Source organism: Garra rufa, chromosome 1 (assembly GCF_049309525.1).
Source record: "Garra rufa chromosome 1, GarRuf1.0, whole genome shotgun sequence".
NCBI classification, from domain to species: Eukaryota; Metazoa; Chordata; class Actinopteri; order Cypriniformes; family Cyprinidae; genus Garra; species Garra rufa.
In genome coordinates, this window is record NC_133361.1 from 1,730,098 (window position 1) to 1,751,921 (window position 21,824).

Here is a 21,824-nt window from a genome sequence, read left to right on the forward strand (position 1 = left end):
TATGATTAGTATTAAGAGAGATTGACTGAGCAATCATAAATACTTGTATCCGGTAGAGCATTCATTCTTCAGATCAATCTCATCACAGTAAATAGGCCTACTGAACAACAGAACACAGTCTTTCTTTAGCCACTTTATATCATGTACCAGCACCCATCCATGATCACAAGAGAAGCAAAGAAGCATCATCTGCAAAGCTACACGACAAAATATATTGCATCTGCATTTTCTAAACACAAATGTCTGGTCATTCTTTAAAGCATTACAGCCTCTTCTGCAGCCTCCAGAACAAGAAGAGTTTCTACTTTTGCTCATGACAAAGTGAGCAAGTGACACACATGCATTATAACACAACTGAAAAAGATAAAACTCATAAGCGCAGTGTTATAATTTAAATTATGAAGCAAAATGAATCTGAATCTCACAGGTGAATCTGCTGGTTTTAAAGATGAACTTTATTCGCTGTCAAGAGTTGCTTGTAATGTCCGCTTAGAACAGATTGATCCAGATGATATTTTATAGCTTGATGCATTGTGTCACATTTGGCGCTAACATGAATCAGACCTGAAAGTGCTGTATCTGAAGATGAGCTATTTACTGTGATTGTTTTTTGTATGTCTGTGTAGAGAAGATGAACGATTGAAACACTTCCCACATTCGGTGCAGTGATACAGATTCTCTCCAGAGTGGATCCTCTCATGTCTTTTCAGGATTTCTGGCCGACTGAATCTCTTGTCGCAGTGTGAACACTTGTACGGTTTCTCTCCAGTGTGGATCCTCTCATGTCTTTTTAATTCTCCTGACTGTCTGAATCTTTTGTCGCAGTGTGAACACTTGTAAGGTTTCTCTCCAGTGTGAATCCTCTCATGCAATTTTAAATGGCCTGCTGTAGTAAAAGTCTTCTCACACTCAAAGCACATGTAATCTTTCACACCATTATGTGCTTTCTGATGTATTTTCAAACTTTGTAGACGTGAGAAACTCTTTCCACACAAATGACATGAATGTGGCTTCTCCTGGATATGAACTTTCAGGTGTTTCTTCAGGTTTGTAGCACTAAAAAACATTTTCCCGCACTGATCACACTGTTTCTGCTTCTCTCCAGTGTGGGTGTTCATGTGTTCCTTGAGGTTTGATAACTGTGAGAAACTCTTCCCGCACTGACCACAAATGAATGGCTTCTCTCCAGAATGAACTCTCATATGGTCCGTAAAGTTTCCTTTTAGTCTGAAACTCTTCCCGCATTGCTCGCATGTGTGCGGTTTCTCTCCAGTGTGGATCCTCTCATGTGTTTTCAGATTTGCTGGCTGACTGAATCTCTTGTCGCAGTGTGAACACTTGTGAGGTTTTTCTCCAGTGTGAATCCTCTGGTGTAGTTTTAAATACTTTGCTGTAGTAAAAGTCTTCTCACACTCAAAGCACATGTACTCTTTCACACCAGTGTGTGTTTTCTGATGTTCTTTCAAATTGTATAGTAATGAAAAACTCTTTCCACACAAATGACACGGATGTGGTTTCTCCTTTGTGTGAACTCTCAGGTGTTTCTTCAGTCCTGAAGCCCATAAAAATGTTTTCCCGCATTGATCACATGCGTGCAGTTTCTCTCTAGTGTGGATGTTCATGTGTTCCTCAAGGGTTGATAACTCTGTCCACACTGGTCACAAGTTAAAGGTGCCCCATAAAGTATAACTTTTGTGAATCCTCTCATGTGTTTTCAGATGTCCTGAATGAATGAATCTCTTGTCAAAGTGTGAACACTTGCACAGCTTCTCTCCAGTATGAACTCTCATGTGAACATCAAGATTATATTTGCATGTCAGTCTCTTTCCACACTGACTTTTTCTTCAATCGTCTCTGAAATAAAAGCATAATTTTCAGTAAGACATACAAATTAAAATGACAACTTTCTATGAATGAGGTACATTGATCTTCAAATTACGATTTTTAAAACATTAGTCATTACTGTGCTTCTAATGTTTTAAAAATCATGTTTGCCCAACAACACGATTATCTAACATAATTAATTTTGTGCCAAAAAAGTACCCAGCTCATAGAAACTGTCCCTTGTTATAAGATATTAGGATATTTCCAATTACAAGAAACAGAATCTAAAACAACCTGAAGCTTTATAACCATCATGACTGATAATGAATTAATGAAGAATGAACACCAACCTGTTTGTTCTTCAGTGGGTTTGATTCTGCAGGGTTCTGAAACTCTTCTCTCTGTCCTCTTTCTAAACTCAGTCTTTGCAGATTTCAGCTCTTCCTGATGAATTGATGCTCGTCTGCACTGATAAATTGATGAGAATATTCCACTGAATTTCTGTGTGGAAGAAGCAGATTTACCAAAATCAATGAGACACAAACTGTTGGCTCTTAGTAAATTATTATATTTATTTGCATTTAAAAATAAGGATGTTTGAAAAACTGCAGCATTGGAGGGAGGAGGTAAACCATATGATGCCTCAAGTGAGCAAGTCTTTGCAGGCTGAGACTCTTGACTCAGAGTTGTTGTGGGAACTGCTTTCAATGAGCGACTGTGCTATTTGAGCAGTGAAGGGCATGATGTTGGCTCTGGGAAGAGCGATGTCCACCATCGTGGTCCAAAAGCGCCACCTGTGGCTTAGCCTGGGCAAAATGCGGCATTCTACGAAGTTCGCTTCTCATCGCCCCATTTCCCAGGCAGGTCTTTTTGGTGACACCATGGAAAAGTTACCAGTAATTAAGTGATCCTCCCATGGTGTGGGACGGGCCCAAGCCCTGCTCTCCTGAGATGGCATTCCTGTCTGCTCATCTCTGAAGACGGCCCTCCTGCAAATACTGCTGAGGCCCCACAATAAGCTGGGCCCACAGTCAGGCTTGTTTACAGCCAAAATACTTGCAGGAAGGTGGCACCAAGAGCCCATCCTTAGGCTAACAGGGGGCAGGCTCCAACATGTTCCTGGGACAAGCAACCCAGGGTAGAAGGCTGAACTAACCTACCCGGATCCTCTCTCAGCAGGGCGATGAGAGGGAGATCCGGTTTCATTCAGCAGCCTGTCCCCTAGGTGCAACGCCATAATATGGCCTATAAGAACCATTCCTTCCTCCCTGGATTATTACCACAGCATTTCCGGCCCTCCACATGATGGCTAGGCACTGATGCTTCAAACTAAAACTTGGGCACACAACCTGTCTCCACATGCTTTACAACACTGAACTCATCATCCAGACAATCTTCTGGCTTCAGGCAATCCTCTGGTCAATATCCATCAGACAAATCCGTCAGACAAAACACCCAGTGGGCTTCTTACCTCCAGCCACAAGGTCCCATTGAATTGGTGGCAGAGAGTCTAAAGGATTGACCAATTCCTCTCGTTGGCTTCTCAAAACTATCCGCCTCAGTTACACATCAAATTTGTGAGGTATCCGCCCAACTTCAACAGCATTCTATTAACCAAAAATGGCTCAGGTCAAGAATGCTGCGGTCCTTCGTGTGGAAGTCGCAACCCTTCTGGCGAAGGGTGCGATGGAGCTGGTCTCTTCAGCCAAAATTAAGAAAGGGTTCTTCAGACCCTACTTCATTGTATCCAAAAGAAAAATGTCTCAGACCAATCTTGGATTCGAGAATTTTGAATCGGGCCCTGCTCAAACTCCCGTTCAAAATACTAATCCTCAAACAGGCGCAGGCCATTCCTCTTCCCTTTTGGACTGTCCCTGTTGCCTTGCGTCTTAACAAAGGTCATAGAGGCTGCCCTTGCCTCCCTTAAGGAAGTGGGCATACGCATTTCTTAACTACCTCAACGACTGCACACTCCTGTGAATTGGTTTGCTCCCACAGGGACGTGGTTCTCAACCACCTAGCTCGACCGGAACTTTGTCTCAACTGGGAAAAGAGCAAACTCTCCCCAGTGCAGAGTATCTCTTTTCTCGGTGTCACAGGACCATTCTCAGTCAGGTGCAGAACAGCTGCAAATTGTCTGGAGTTGTTGACAGTGTTCTTAGCCCTGAAGTGGTTCTGACCTTTAGTTCAGGGCAAGCATGTGTTGGTCTAGACAGACAACACAGCGACGGTAGCAGACAACAACCACCAAGGTGGTGTTCGCTCCGATTGCACGTCACAAATATCCCGTCATCTCCTGCCTTGGAGTCAGCACAGACTCAAGTCTCTACATGTCTATATTCCAGGCGAACTCAATCGTGTGGCCAATGTGCTCTCACGAAAAAAAAAATCGCTTCATGCGAGTGGAGACTGCACCCCCAGATGGTCCAGCTGAATTGGAGTCATTTCAGCCAGGCTCAGATAGATCTGGCACACTGTCACTCAGCTGACCCAGGGGCCTACTCAAGTATGCCTTTCCCCCAGTGAGCCTCAAAGCACAAACCCTGCGCAAAGTCAGGGAGGACAGGGAACAACTCCTACTAGGGGCTCTGTATTGGCCCAACAGGACCAGGTTCTCGGAGCTAGTGCTCCTATCCTAAAAGAAAACTATTCCTCCCTGGTGCATCCCCCTTTTCTCAGGAAAAGGACACAATCTGGCACTCACATCCAAATCTTTGGAACCTCCATCTTTGGTCCCTGGACATGACCAGGACTTCAGAGATCCCCCACCTGACGTGGTAAACACCATTGTACAGGCCAGAGCTCCACCTATGTTTCATTGGCAGTTTATGTTAACTAATGAATGAACTAATGAAGCCCTAATGTATGACCAAACAATAAAGAATCAAAACGCTTTCAAACAATATCTAGGGCATGTTTTAGTCCAGATTAAAATGTGAATAAGTGGAAATAAATAGCCTATTATTTGTCGTATTTGTGGTATTTGTCATTGTGATAAACACCGTAGCAAATACACAAATCTGAATGGCTATTTAAATCATGTAAACACATTTCAGAAACTCAAAGCTGATTTGTTTACAGGGGTAGAAGTTACATCAGAGGACAGACGTGTCTTTGAACAAGCATACAGAGGCGTTGTGCATTGTGACCAGTTGATGGGAATGTTATCTCAAAATACATTTAAAATTCTGAATAATTCATTAGAAATAATTATTCTAGGTATTTTGATGAGCCCAAGACATGCTCTAAGCACACCTCTTAAGCATGCAAAGTAAAGTGTTTTAGTTTGGGTGATTACGTAATCGTGGCACACTTTATCGCGACTGCGATTTGAAATTCAATTAATTGTGCCGCTCTAACGTATGGTCACCCTCGTTCCCTGATGGAGGGAATGGAGACGTTGTGCTCCTGCCATAACTCTGGACTGTCCCTGAGTGAGCTTGAGATGCTTCTTGGCTCCTCACAACAGAAGAAGTGAGCAGATGCCACCCTGGCCTATTTATACCCAGATATCCTGGGCATGACCAACTATGCAAACTGTGCAAATTCTGCACACCCAATTTCATTGGCCTTTTCTCAAAGATATCAGAGGTGTTTGGGCTCCAACAGTGACCCCTAGTGTTGTATATTCGACACTAGTGTATTGCTACATTCACAAATGCAGCAATAAACTACATTTACCATTTTAGAATGCCTGCTCACACTCTTTCGGATATATTGGTCAAAGTAACTCAAAAGTAGTGTAACACAATTCAGAAACAGCAATATTGTAATATAACTAATTATTTTCAATAGGCAGTAACTAGTACTATACCCCCTTGTGCGGTCTTCGTTTTGGAATAACATTTGTAGGGTCCTTTTTCACCCCAGGAAACAAAATGCGATTTTGTAACAAAATAATAGTAAAACAACTAAACAAATTTAATTTTTTCAGTTTATTGAAGTTTTTACTCCACATTTGTGCAGTTTTCTGAGGGTTTATGATATTTTTTTTAAATATATTTAAATTACAACATCATTTTATTTTATTTTATTTGACAAATCATAAGAGAGCAGTTTTTCTGGTCTCACAAACGTATTCCTGTGTATTTCATAATATGAAATTGAAAAAAAAAAAACTTGTGGAAAGATATCTCCTTAAGGTGGTCAAATATCAAATAGTGGATCTCTGCAGCCATCTAGTGGTAAAAGTGTATTTTTTTATTTACTTTTAAAATCAATTTTCTAAAAGATGCACAAAAATCTTAAGCTAAACCATTATCCATGTTATCCCCATGAATGAAACGTAGACATGCGGATCTTATATATATATAAACATTTATGTATTAATTTATATTTATTTTAAAAATATCATAAATCCTCTGAAAACTGCACAAATGTGGAGTAAAAACATTAATAAAAAGATAAATAATTTTTTTTACTATTATTTTATTAGAAAATTAGATTTTTTTTCAGATAGCTATGAAAATTCAAGATGTAACACAAAGAGAAGAATATGCAAATGTTATTTTATATGTCACATCTCAATTTCTGTATCTGAATATTTACATTCATAAAAACCTTAAGAATGTATGAACTCGAGTCTGTTAAAAAGCAAACACTTGGAAGAGTGTAGTTGGTATTTTGCCAGAACAAAGACAAATAATTTTTTTTGTAATTTGTTCATCATTTGTTCTTATTTACTGTTGGTTCACTTGTCTTTTTAAGGAGAGACACTGCAGGCACCTGTCAAGTTTGAGATTTTGGGCTTTTTTGGTGTTTCATTAAGTGGTTTTTCAGACTAGCGGAAAGAAAACACCCAAAAGACACTGTTAAATGTTTCTTTTATAGCACTTTATCTATTTGTGTCAATAGATTTGAGTTACAATACAGATTTGAGTTTTTCTCCTACACTGAGTCATAAATCTCCACTTCAGCAGCACTTACACACACCACACTTTACATTTGTGTTCCTGTCTATATCCTCAAGGTTTTTACAGAGGGATTTGTTCAGATATGATTTCCTTGATTTTATACAACATTTTATTCCCCCAAAATGCCAAAAAATGCACTGTTTTCTGTCTGTTCTAGTTTTTTTTCTGAATGATGGAGTGACAGAATGAGACCCAAAATCCCTCTGAACAAACATTTGACTTGATATTTTTGTACTAGAAATGTATGCAAATTAGAGCATATTTCATTAAAAAATAAATCATTTGCATATTTAATCCTAACATTCCTGAAAAATTGTAAAGCGTAAAATGTTTGCTATTATCAGTGTAAAAACCGGGTAAGTAAGGAGATAACTATTAGTTCATTTTTTACCCTATTCTTCTGCAGTGTCTCGCCTTTACAGTGTTTGAGTTTTATATCTGTCAAACTAGTGTTTTTTTTCTGTGGTATCAATTTAAATGGAGAATTGTATAATTTAATTGGTTTATCAGTATTTATTAGACTGCAAGACAACTTAGATTAAACGATCAGAGCGTTCTGTTACCTGCTTTCTCCTGAACTGATCCAGTGTTTATAAAGCAGAGTGTTTCTGGAATCGGTGATCCAGATCTCCTTCAGAATCCAGAGACACCAACATCACGACAGACAGAACAAGTCGAGCACAGAGAGAACCAGCGGACAGACCGAACCAATCAAACACTGAGCTCTCTCTCTCTCTCTCTCTCTCTGTTGCTGTATGGGGTCTTCCATTGCTATAAACCACTTTATTAAGAATATAGAGCTGTTTCTAACTCATATAGTGTCATGTAGATTGATCAAACAGTTTGTTGCTATTGTCTGATTTTAAGACATTTGCAACATAGATGCTGTTAATGTCCTGTTTATCAATGTAAAGCTGCTTTAAATCTGTCTGTATTATATAAAGCTCTACATAAATAAACATGACTTGGGGAGTATTTCATTGCAGGGAAAAAAAACATACATTTTTAAAAAATCTGAATTTTAACCACAATGTAAATGATCCTGACAAACGTTTAATGTTTCGATCTGAGAATGAGACTGAAATCATGAAATCACACACTGTTAGTTTCTACAAGCGATTATTAATATTAGTTGTGAAACTGATTCAGACTTTGTCAGGTATTTCTAGACTAAATATTCATATTTGATTCAACATTGTGGATCAGCAAGAACCTTTTACATCCATTTACTTCAAGAAACAAATGATCATTGATCTCTAGAACTGAAATCAACAATTCTTCATTGACAACAAACACTGAGAATGTGTTGAATCAATAGTGGAATAACACTAGAGAAAATATGATCTGACTGTTTCTCATTGGTCAGATATGATGAAGATGATTTATTTGAGCCCTTCATCACGTGTTTGAATAATTGTTCATTTGTAAAGATGAATAAATGTAGTTGTTTTCTGGTCTGATGTTCAGATCAACAGTCTCTTACTGATGTGATCTGGATTAAATATTGAAACATGATGAAAGATGAAAGCAGGAAGATCCAGACCTACAGATTACTGACTATTGATCGATAAGATCCTCAGAGGAGAATCATCATAAGTCCAGAAGAATGGTAAGAGTGTGTGAGTGAAGGAGGTTGTGAATGTGTGTAGATGTGTGTTAGTTACAGGATCAGAGAATGACACCGTTCCTCTGTCATAGTCCAGATTCACTCTCACACGATCAAGATGCTGTTTAACACCAAAACCAGAACCTGGAGACACTCCGTCCTCATCATACCACACACACCAGACACCAGTGTTGAAGAAATCACATCCCTTCCTCTGGTTTGATGCTGTAGTTACTCCAATACTCCAGCAGTGACTGTCTTTAACCTCCACATCCCAGCAGTGTGTTCCTGAGTTAAAACCCTCTGAACCCAGAACACAGAGATCCCAGTCAAATCTCTCAGGATTATCAGGAACAGGTTGATATCCGCGTCTCACACTGGTCAGATCATCAGACAGAAGGAGACGTGGATGAGCCGTGTTTGGATCCAGAATGACAGGAGCTGATGAGACACAATCAACAGATGCTGCTGTTATTCTGATGTTCATATAATGATCAAGACTGAACCCAACACAGATGATTATGAATTATGACACTCGTCCTGTTGATCAAACACATGGCCTAGGGTTGCCACCCGTCCCTTAAAATACGGAATCGTCCCGTATTTGAGAATTAAATTGCGTGTCCCGTTTTGAATCAATACGGGACGGGTTTTGTCCCGTATTTTTTATAATTTTTTTTAAAGCAGCATCTCATGCAAATAATCACTACGGTAAAGCCAGCCGCGGTTCAGAAAAACACGGTCAAGCCAGCCGCGATTGATTATAAGTGTGCGCGCATATTACTGTGTTTACGGTAGTTTCAGAAACAACACAGAGAGAACGCGCTTGCAGAGCGCTTTTCATTTAGACGCCCAGGACTGAGAGATAATACTACAAACCCAGTAAACACAGAACGTTCCCATATGGTTCCCATTTGGTTATTTTTTTCGGGAACCAAATGAGAACGTTCCCAGAACGTTCCCTGTAGGTTCTCTTTTTAATAACCTATAAAGAACGTTCTCAGAACGTTCCCTGCAGGTTATTTTTAGGTTTTAATTTTATAACCTACAGAGAAAGTTCTCAGAACGTTCCCTGCAGGTTATTTTTTGTTTTTATTTTATAACCTAAAAAGAACCTTCCCAGAACGTTCCCTGCAGGTTATTTTTAGGTTTTAATTTTATAACCTAGAGAGAACGTTCCCAGAACGTTCCCTGCAGGTTATTTTTAGTTTTTATTTTATAACCTAAAAAGAACCTTCCCAGAACGTTCCCTGCAGGTTATTTTTTTAGTAATCATTAACATTTAAACGAATTAAAACTTTGCAGATGACTCTGATGTTTCTAATGCTGAAATGTATTTTTTTTTTCATCATAAACAAACTAGAATCTCATGTCCGAGATAAGCTTTTAATAAATGACATCAAAGTGGTCAAACCGCATTATAATGATAATATAATTCATAATTTTATAGCTAAAACAAGCCAAGGTTAAGTGTCTGAAAATCAAATTATAAACACTATTTATTTCTTTACTCCAGCACGCGCTTTCTCCATCACGCGCTTAATCCAGCACGCGCTTTCTCCTGTCCTCAACATAAAGCGGCGTGCTCGCGTAATTTAAAAAATAACGGTCATTTCGTTTTACTGACTGACTAAAGTTCGGTGATTGATCTCTTTAATGGATAATTACTTATAACTAATATATATATACGAGAGTAAATATTGTTATTTTATGGAGATTTGACACGTCTTATTGAAGAAAACATAATGTTAACCGAGACGTTTTCGTTTAGTGTCCAGAAGAGGGAAGCACCTCATCGTTAATTCAGCGGTAAGAAACGAACGTAATGTTATCCTAGTTAAAGTCAAATAAATGTTTTCCTTTTTTTAATGTCTGTAAAAAATAAAATACACATTTTTAAAATCGAATATTTTGTTGAAGTCATGTTATTTGGTGCTTTAATAAACAAAATCTGGGTTGTTTTATGGTATGGTACTTCTACATCTTACATTAACGACCCAGCTGGCATTCGACCGACCTTAAACGTTTAAATGTGGTTGAAATAATGTCAGTTTATGAAAAAACATTCATTCAACGTCAAAACAACGTTGAATACCAAATGGTTGAAATGGTGTTGTTAACTAACTATGGATTCAACAAAGAAATATAAATAAAATTTGAGTTGTACGTCAAATCAACATTATTTTTACAACCATGACTTTTAAACATTTTGTTGAAACATATCAGTAGAAAAATAACGTTGTTCCAACATTCGCAAAATCTAAACAAAATCCAACGGTTATCCAACACTGACACCTGACGTAGTGACGTTGATTCAACGCTGACTCCACGTTAAAATGCCAGCTGGGGAAATCTAACATAGTATAGCATAATTTAGTCTCATTTATGCTCCTTATGATGGTTAAATGTGCTCTGATTATCTGTAATGATTAAAAAATGGTTTAAAACAAGACATGGTGTGTAGAAGGGATTATTGAGATTCACATCCGTCCGCCTTCCATGCCGCTTACTTCGGGACACGGGAGTGCTGACGTACAGAAGCGGTACTGGAGTGAAGAGGTTAGGGGAACGTTCTGGGAACCATCAGAGAACTTTCAGGGAACCTTCTAGGAACATAAATAGAACGTTCCCTATTGGTTAGCCAGGAAAGTTTTCTTTACGTAACTAGAACGTTCCCTTTAGGTTAGGGGAACGTTCTGGGAACCTACTGGGAACGTTCTGGGAACCAAAAATTGTTAGCTGGGAAGTGCTCGTTAATTTTTACTTATTTATTTGCATTTCTGCTTTAATATCCGTTTTATTTATTGGTGTGTACTTGACGGTTCTTTTCTGAGAAATGGGACATTATTAGACTTTAGAGTCCACTAGAAAAAAAAAACAAAACAATGATCAGTTCTTATTCAGGACGTCCCATATTATATGCACAACTCATATGAAACTTTTACTGCAGCATTTTTTAGATGACCCCCCCCCCCCCCCAACCACCGAATGCATCCCTTATTTTTGGATATTAAAAGTGGTAACCCAGTAGCGACCAGTGGATGAATTGCAGTTTAACCCTTGTTTTTTGTTATAAGTGTGTCTGTGTTAATGCCAACTGCACAAATCTTGGCTCAGGTGTGTATTTTTATTGAATTTTTTATATTTCACCCTCAATTTCTTCAAAAAATCTAATTTACGCTCCGTACAAAAAATACTCACACTCAGGACCTTAAGGACAAAAATGCCCACATTGAAACCCATTAAAACTGCAATTTTTTTAACCAAGGGACATTTGACTATAAAATGATGCAATATCTGCTAATAGGCATTCATTCTATAGAAAGGCTTCAAATTTTACATTTTTACCGTTTTTACTAGACTGTGCCATTTTTTCAAATTTGGCATATAAAAGAAATCCCACTCCATGTATATGAGTATCACCCTTGGCAGGGTCATAAGGCCATGTGAAAATTAGGAATAAAGTCAAAGCAGGTTAATGAGCTTTGAGGATTTTTCTTTTTCACCCAAACACACATCTTATTCCTTGATGGCACTTTTTTATTTGTTATTGTTTTTGTACAGAGATAAAAGGTGAGCTTGAATTTGATATAGAAGTTCAGAAGCCCAAGTTTTTGGACATGGACATTTTTGTCCATTTTGCACCTATGTGTAACTTTTTTTTTTTTTTTTGAACGCACAAGGGTTAAGTCACTTCCGTATTGGTTTCAATAGAGAGAGCAGGAGGTTGCCGCTTGAGCTTAATGCTCATTGGTTCAGTCAACCGTGATGTTGTGTTCTCTTCTAAAATGTTTGATTTTCATTTCTGATATCATGTGATTATGAAGTGTTTTATTCATTAGATTTATTTTCATATAAAAGCAACAGAGCTGAAATTATATCGTGTTTATTAGCAACACACCGCATGATATCTGCCTTTGATCTTGTAGGTATATGTTCCACTTCGAGAGGTCAGAACTGTCCGTCTTGACTGTACATTTTTCACTCGTCCCCTTACTGCAGCCGCCTACTCTTGCCTACATTTCAGACGAGGCGCATTTCAAACAAGCCTATTTAAATTGCTGAAGGCTGCAAGCTCATTGGTTGCATACGCAACATGAACCGATCAGCTTGAGCCAAGTTGTATAACTCTGTGATATCATCAGTTACTTTAACAACCCATCAGCCTGCGTCATCTTGGGTTTCATGGCAGAACTAGGTATTATAACTAATCTGGACACATTCAACTTCTGTTTCACAGGGGAAAAATGACACAGTCCTTAACGGGGGTGTTTTCCCCTACTCTACACTTTATTTTATTTTTCTACAAACATGTTTTATTTAAAGAGGAAACTTTTTGTTTAGTGCCAGTAGCACTGGGACCTAAATCACATTTACAATACAAACTAAAATATTTTATGCCATTACTTGTTTAGCATGTTTTTTATTTATTTGCTTATTTTCTCCTCTAAATATATAATAATCACATCAAATACATTGACTCTTGTCAGGCGAGTTCTTACGATTTAATTTTTTTTTTAATTCTTTGATTCAAGTTTCTATTGTTTACTGTCATCGTAAGAGAGGCAACAATAGAGACAAAGTTGAACGCTGAAAACACAAGAGCTTAAATACACACAGGGTAACAGAGTAAAACGAGGTAACCGTAGCAGCAAGCTTGAGGTGATGGGATACACAAAACAGGAACAAAGTACAAAGTCCAAAACAAAACAAACGCACAAAGATACAGAAACCTTTCCAGTCAGAGTGGTGCAATCACTTGTGGGACACACAAGTCAGATGCATGATCAAGAATACATCTAGTCTATTTTTTGGGTTATGGGAAGGTCCCATTAGGAAGCATATCCTAAACTTCATGTGTAAGTCAATGCATGCAAAATAATGTAATTATGATTGATGGTTTAATCTGAGTGAAATGCCTTATGCAGTGCCTACAATTAACAAAGACAAATCACTCGACTGCTCTAGTCACTGAATAACTTTTGTAGCTTGTAGATTAATCTAGTTCATGCATATAAAATTTATGGTTTATGTGAAGATTGTTTTAAAATCACTTAAATTAAAAGTTGTTATATATTTGAGAGCCTATTAAATGTTAAAAACAATGTTTTTGTTGAATTGCTATAATAGGTCAAACTGAGGGAAAATGTGGGAAATAAGGAAAGGTTTTATGGCTGGTAAAAAAAATAATTTGTCCGGTAAATGTTATCACGTCAAATTCCATTGGCAGGTGCGGCAAAAGTTAGCACCTCACCTCGATCTGAATAAAATCTTGATCTAATTCACTTAAAAAAAAAAAAATGCTGTGTGGTATTATTCAGTTGCTAGGTTAGTAGCTGGGTCAATCTCACTGACAGTTAAAACAATGCACACCTCCCCAACAGTGTTTGGCAGCTAGCAACTTTGTTCTAGATTTAGCAACTCTCCAGAGCCCTTTAACAATTGGTTCATTTGATTCTGAGTTTTGAAAACTTTAATTTCTTCCACTGCAATATTAGGCTTACAAAAGTAAAGGCTCCACCAATAAAATAAGGTTGTGAGCTCCAAGGTTGCTATTTGATGGCACATGCTTTTGTTAAAGCCATCTGTTTACATGAATAATTACACTGTAACAAAGACACTTTAAAATAAAGTGTGACCGAATTCACCTGAATAATTTTATATTTCATGAACTTCTTTTTTTGGGGCAGGCATTATTAATGCGTTCTTTGCGACATTTATAGGAGGGTCGCTTTCCAAGCAAATGTCAGCTGTAATGTTTTGTTTTAACAAAAAAAAAAAAAAAGGTATGATGTGTAAAAACAGATACTGAATTGTTTCTACAGTTTTCGTTTGGTAGGAAGACAGGTTGGGTTGGCACAGAATTCCTAACACAATATTATACTGAGGCTGTTCGTACAAAGTCACATCCAGTGGACTTCCAGTAACTATCCCATGAGGTCCCAGGAGAGGAGCTGTGATTATCCACCTTATTTTGCAACAAAGTAAGTCTAAATTTATCTTATTATTAGAAGACCAGGGTCCGCATTTCTACCATTGGACAAAGCATGATGGCCAACTTAGATTACCTATATGTGAATCATCCCTGACGCAAAATTACCTCTCTTATTAAACGCTAATTGTAAACATGTTGAAGATTAGATGGTTCAAAAAGAGTTTAGTCAAAGCTTCTATTCCATTGACATTTATAAAATGTATATATATATATATATATATATATATATATATATATATATATATATCTTTTGTATGAAAGCTGATTTCAAGTTACAAATGGCCACACCCGCCCTTTAATAAAAAATGTGGTAGCGTGGCTTTGCAACACAGACTTTGATATGTCAGCTCAATAAAACAGGCAATGTGCCGAAGATGGGTGTAGCTGTGGGTGAATAAATTAATATATTTAGGCTATGAGAAAACAATAACTTGTATTTCTTGCACAGGTTGCTGAATTTATGCCTACAGAAGTAAGCCCTGTCTAAAGGTATGGGCTATTACTTGATAGTCTGGTTGTTTGATGAGAAAGGTGTTAAAAATGCATACAACTGTAGCAGCATGACTGTGCTTTCTGCTGTGCGAAACTGCGGAAGAATATGTAGTGACTGCACAGTTTAATGTTTGTTTGACCAATCTGCAGAAAGGGGCGTTTTATTCCTGCCCAAGCGCCGAGATCGGAAATTCAAGTCATTTATTAATTTTCTTTTTTTTTTTTTTTAATGCCCCACCTTGAAAGTAGACAGAAGGGGGTGGCTGATGTCAATGTCAAGGGAGGAGTAAACCAGTAAGCTGTGTCATCAGCCAGTCATTTCTTTGTACCTTTAGTCATTGAGAGGGAGAGTGATTGGGAATAGGCTACATTTTTTATTTATTTTTCATTTTTTTAAGGCAGAGTGACCAGTTTAACAGGATGATTGTTTTCAGGGTACTAGTCTATAGACTGATATGAAATCGACGTAGCTGTCGTCATACCATCCAAGATGGATTCAAATCCCCAAGGTAATCTATAGTTTTGATACAATATTACAAAGTGATTATATGATTTAAAGTTTTAGGGATTTGGCAATTGATATTTTCTGTATTTCAGTTCACAAGTTAAGAAAATACGTATTTCTACTTGAATGTTTTGCATTGATTACATTCTGCCTGGTAAGTTTATACTCTTTATATACACTTATTTTTCCCTGACAAGACAGGGTTGCTTACTATTCAGAATTAAATTGAGAAATCGTTTTATTCAAACTAATTTCCTCAGTCTGAATCATGTATAATCAAACAACATGCATTATATGCATCTAAGAAAGTCAAAATGTATAGAAATGCTCTAAGTGTAGTTTTATAGTAATACAGTCATTAGATTTTATAAAACAAAAATGACATTATCTGAATGCGTGATTCATGTACGGTGGTGGCATGTGATTTTGACGTTAAAATGAATGAGCTTGTTAAAATTCGTCAGTTGTTAACCACACCGAGTCAATTGATGCTTTAATACAGAGAAGACACTCCTTAGGATTTTGACTCAGAAGACAACAATATTCAACTTTCCTACCATATTTAATTACGTCTTTACAGAATTACTGCCCTAGTCTCCTCTAGGTGATTGGGCTCAGCACTAACTAGAAGGGGGTGTCCAAACCTGCTCTTGGGCCCATATTCTGCAGAGTTTAGCTCAGACCCCTAAATAAACACACCTGAACCAGCCACTTATTGACACAGTACTGTGTTGATAAACACATGAAGACGAAGATGAAGAATCAGGGTGTCTTCCAACATAATTTAATATTAAAAATAGAAAAAAAAATACAAAAACACTTCATCTGTAGGCATAAATTCAGCAACCTGCGCTCGTAGCCCTAATATTCATTTATTCCTGCCTGTTTTATTGAGCTGAGTTTTGGACAAAAGAAGAAGATGACATTATATATATGTAAATATATGACATTATTTAATATCAGTGCCATATATGGTCCATTCTATTTTTATTTTTTTTTCATTGTTAATTTTTAGGGGTAATGTTAAATAGTCACTATAAAATAGCACATCTCCGTTACAAGAATCAAACACATTACACTTTGAACAATAAAGCCAAAGAATGTATTTATTTTTACAATATGATCATTATTAGTTTTATAATTACTAACCAATTATTTGTAGTTCCCCTTCAGTTGAATCACTTCGACGTTACATTGGGAACTCGCCTGAGAGACCAATCATCTCTGAGCCTTATTCAAAAGGCCAATGAACATTGGCGAGTGGTATTTGCATGCCAAGCCACTCCCCCGTACATACGGGTATATAAGATGGCGGCCCGCACCACTCATTCAGATTTTCGCTTTCAGAGCCTCTTCATGCTCAAGCCTAAACGCTTCAAGAAAGACGTGTTCCTGCTGCTCTTCCCCGCTGGTGTGCTGACCGATCGAAAAAGAGCAACATCTAAAAGAGTGATTTCTCAGCAGCCGCCAGCGGGATCTGTTTAGATCTGTTTCAACAAAGCCTCCTGCTCTCCAGCGAGCAAGCCCCATTGAGTGCACAGTGGTGCCACGATTTCCTCCCTGGGCAGACCGGGACTAAAAGAGCAATTTCTCACGGCTGTGTAAGACGTTCTTTTAAGAATGGCTTTCCGGCCGTGCGTTTCTAGGTGCGGCAGTTACCTCACCTCTCTGGACGGACATGAAAGCTGCCTCACATGTCTGGGCCGCGAACATGCTGAGACGGCTTTCACGGATGGTTCATGCATTCATTGCGAACGCATGACCATGGCCACGCTGAAGACTCGCCGCTCGTTCGCGAGACGGCTCCCCTCGTCGTCCCGCTGTAGGCTGTTGAACAGTCAATGTTTTTCAGCCGCCGTGGTGAGACACGAGGAGGATTTGCTGTGAAGAACGTACCGCCGGCTCCAAAAGCCCTGCGGACTTCTGCACCTCAGCGTGGTCCCGTCGAGATGCCAGAGCAGTACGCTTCCCCGCACGCCGGGCTGAGCGTCTACCTTTGGCGCTCCACAGGAGGAGGAGATGTCTGTTGCAGCATCAGAGGGAGAGTCTGAGAGTGAGGATGGCATCCCGGCGGTGCAGCGCCCCTCCGTGGTTGCTGCTCCGTCAGAGATCGACTCCGAACTCTCGGCTATGCTCCTCCGAGCCACCAGGGGGGTCGGTCTGAAGGTTCCTCCGGCGCCTTCGGCCGATCCTTCCCGGCTGGATGACTGGTTCCTGGGGAGGACCGGCCCGAAACACCCGCAAGAAAGCTGCGAAACGTCCCTGACGCGGGCAACCCAGAGATGATGGAGACTGCTCTTCAGGGGACGATGACATCAACGCCCCCCGCTCCCGGTGGAGGGCCGGGAGCCACTGTGTACTTCAATGCTGCCGTCGACCCGGTACCCACATTTTCACAAAAAGAGCTAATAGCTTAGTGCAGTTAGACTCTTCTCCAGGACGTATATCCTTCTGGGTTCAGTCTCCTTCCCTGTCTCCCCCTAGGCTGCCCCACCACGGTCACGTCGGTCAACGTTCCCTTGATACCACTACGATGGTTTATATGGACGGTACGGCCGGGCTTTGCGATTCAGCTCAACAGGCATCCGCCCAGGTTCAGAGGTACCCTTTACATTTTTTCCGTCTCCAGGGGTGGGTTGCAGCCATCTGCCTGAAAGGCACCCACTGCCGGGTCTCGATTTTTCCCCGGCACATGGTTAGAGAGTCGGACTTGTAACCCAAAGGTTGCGGGTTCGAGTCTCATGTCCGGCAGGGATTGTAGGTGGGGGGAGTGAATGTACAGCACCCTCTCCACTCTCAATACCACGACTGAGGTGAGACCCTTGAGCAAGGCACTGAACCCCCAACTGCTCCCCGGGCGCCGCAGGAATGGCTGCCCACTACTCCGGGTGTGTGTTCATGGTGTGTGTGTGTTCACTACTGTGTGTGTGCACTTGGATGGGTTAAATGCAGAGCACAAATTCCTAGTATGTCAAGTCAAGTCATGTCACCTTTATTTATATAGCGCTTGTAACAATACAGATTGTGTCAAAGCAACTGCACAGTATTTAAATAGAACAATAGTGTGTAAGTAACGCATTATTGAAGATAATCAATTTTCAGTTAAAGGCAGTTCATCAATGAATTCAGTGATATCATCATCAGTTCAGTTCAAATAGTATACGATATCGCTGGAAAGTGTCCCCAACTAAGCAAGCCAGAGGCGACAGTGGCAAGGAACCAAAACTCCACAGGTGACAGAGATGGAGAAAAAAACCTTGGGAGAAACCAGGCTCAGTCGGGGGACCAGTTCTCCTCTGGCCAGACGAAACCAGCAGTTTGTACCAATGTCCGATTGTAGAGAACTCATCAGGTTCCTGTGGTGTAGCACCGATGTCTCTGGAGCTCATCTGGTTGACATCCACGGCTATTGAAGTCATCTCTAGGTGGTGATCCATGATCTAAGCTGGGTACGGACTGGATCCGGGGGACTGCAGTGACCATCTGATCCGGATACAGGCTGGGTCTGGTGGCTACGGTGACCTTGGAATAAGAATGAAACAGACAAATATTAGCGTAGATGCCATTCTTTTTACGATGCAACGAGTGCATCAGATGTTATGGGAGGTGTTTTCGGTTCCGGCTGACGTAATTAATGCAGCCTAACAATCCTTTAACGGATTTTAATTATAGGAATGTGTTAATGTTTTATGTGTGAGCCAGGTTAAAGAGATGTGTCTTTAATCTAGATTTAAACTGACAGAGTGTGTCTGCCTCCCGAACAGTGTTTGGTAGATTGTTCCAGAGTTTAGGCGCTAGATAAGAACATGATCTGCCGCCGGCAGTTGATTTTGATATTCTAGGTATTATCAAATTGCCAGAATTTTGAGAACGCAGCGGACGTGAGGGACTATAATGCGATAGAAGCTCGCTCAAGTACTGAGGAGCTAAACCATTGAGGGCTTTATAAGTAATTAGCAAGATTTTAAAATCTATACGATGTTTTATAGGGAGCCAATGCAGTGCTGACAGAACCGGGCTAATATGGTCATACTTTCTAGTTCTAGTAAGAACTCTAGCTGCTGCATTTTGGACCAGCTGGAGTTTGTTTATTAAGCGTGCAGAACAACCACCCAATAAAGCATTACAATAATCTACCCTTGAGGTCATGAACGCATGAATTAATGTTTCAGCATTTGACATTGATAGCATAGGTCGTAATTTCGATATATTTTTAAGATGGAAAAATGCGGTTTTGCAAATGCTAGAAATGTGGCTTTCAAAGGAGAGATTGCTATCGAATAGGACGCCTAGGTTCCTAACTGATGACGAAGAATTTACAGAGCAGCCATCTAGTATTAGACTGTGTTTTAGGTCATTAATTGTAGAGGTTTTAGGTCCAATAATTAACACCTCTGTTTTTTCAGGATTTAACAGTATGAAGTTATTCACCATCCAGTTTTTAATATCAGCTATGCATTCTGTTAGTTTTTCGAATTGATATGTTTTGCCAGGCTGCGAAGAAATATAGAGCTGAGTATCATCAGCGTAACAATGAAAGCTAACACCATGTTTCCTGATGATATCTCCCAAGGGTAACATGTAAACTTAAAAAGTAATGGCCCTAGCACTGAGCCTTGAGGTACTCCATACTGCACTTGCGATTTAAATGATACCTCTTCATTTATTGCCACAAACTGATGGCGGTCTGATAAGTACGATTCGAACCAAGCCAGTGCACTACCATTAATGCCTACATAATTTTCAAGTCTATTTAAAAGAATGTTGTGGTCAATAGTATCAAACGCAGCACTAAGATCCAGTAGCACTAAAAGAGAGATGCAACCACGATCGCTTGACAAGAGCAGGTCATTTGTAACTCTAATAAGAGCAGTCTCAGTACTATGATATGGTCTAAAACCTGACTGGAAATCCTCACAGATACCATTTTCTCTAAGAAGGAGCATAATTGTGAGGATACTACCTTTTCTAGTATCTTTGACAGAAAAGATACCAGAAATTGGTCTGTAGTTAATTAGTTCATTGGGGTCAAGTTGTGTTTTTTTAATGAGTGGCTTAATAACAGCCAGTTTGAAGGTTTTGGGGACATATCCTAATGATAGTGACGAATTAATAATATTCAGAAGAGGATCTATGACTTCTGGAAGTACCTCCTTTAGGAAAGGAAAGGAAAGGAGGTGAAGTGAGGCCAAGTATGGTGACCCATACTAGGAATTTGTGCTCTGCATTTAACCCATCCAAGTGCACACACACAGTAGTGAACACACACACACCGTGAACACACACCCAGAGCAGTGGGCAGCCATGGCTGCGGCGCCCGGGGAGCAGTTGGGGGAACGGTGCCTTGCTCAAGGGACTCACCTCAGTCGTGGTATTGAGGGTGGAGAGAGTGCTGTACATTCACTCCCACCACCTACAATCCCTGCCGGACCTGGGAATCGAACCTGCTACCTTTCGGTTACAAGTCCGACTCCCTAACCATTAGGCCACGGCTGCCCCTTTAGTATCTTAGATGGAATAGGGTCTAACATGCATGTTGTAGGTTTAGATGATTTAACAATTTTATACAATTCTTTCTCTCCTATAATAGAGAATGAATGGAATTGTTCCTCAGGAGATCTACAGTACATTATCTGATGCGATACTGTAGCGGGCGGCTGTATGGTTACAATTTTATCTCTAATAGTGTCTATCTTGGAGGTAAAGTACTTCATAAAGTCATTACTGCTGTGCTGTTGGGAAATGTCTGCACCTGTTCCTGCTATATTTTTCGTTAATTTAACCACAGTATTGAACAAATACCTAGGGTTATGTTTGTTTTCTTTTAGGAGAGACGAAAAGTAATCTGATCTGGCAGTTTTTAATGCTTTTCTATAAGATAAGTTGCATTCACGCCAAGCAGTACGAAAAACCTCTAGTTTTGTTTTCCTCCAGTTGCATTCCATTTTTCGTGCTTTTCTCTTTAGGGCACGAGTGTGATCGTTATAAACAGGGATTCGCGTTTCCAACCGTCTCGACGACTGGTGCTTTGCAGCCCACTCGCGAGTTCCGTTGTGCAAATTAGGGGACCTGGTGCTTCGGCACCTCTGCCATCTGGTCCTTCAGGCCAAACGAGGGAAGAGCAAACTCTGCCTAGTCCAGAGGATGTTCATTGGCCTTTTGAATAAGGTTCAGAGATGATTGGTCTCTCAGGCGAGTTCCCAATGTAACGTCTCCGTTCCCTCCTTCAGGGAACGAGGGTTACCTATGTAACCTAGTATAGTATAGTATAGTAATAAGAGCTCGCTGTTTTTTTTTTACTTTTATATAGTTTTTTTTTCTGATCTTATTCAACATGTATGTCATCTTTAATGTTAAATTTAAATATAAATTAAGTTTTTTTTTTTTAGAAAAATTTGGCTCTATATGTCAGCACTATTCACAGATGGTGAGCTGGGGGGACTGACAGGAAGTAGAGGTGGCATGGTTGAAGTAATATGGTTGCTAGAC

The 21,824-nt window shown here is 39.6% G+C and overlaps 1 protein-coding gene across 1 annotated transcript; it reads right to left on the reverse strand.

The window, feature by feature from the left end:
- Positions 1-7,468, reverse strand: LOC141327332 (uncharacterized). Its single transcript, XM_073835339.1, has 3 exons — positions 7,301-7,468; positions 2,175-2,325; positions 1-1,854 (listed from the first exon to the last, which is right to left on the reverse strand). The coding sequence occupies exon 3, from the start codon at positions 1,620-1,622 to the stop codon at positions 591-593; it is 1,032 nt and encodes a 343-aa protein (XP_073691440.1). The 5' UTR covers positions 1,623-1,854; positions 2,175-2,325; positions 7,301-7,468; the 3' UTR covers positions 1-590.
- Positions 7,469-21,824: the final 14,356 nt, after the last annotated feature.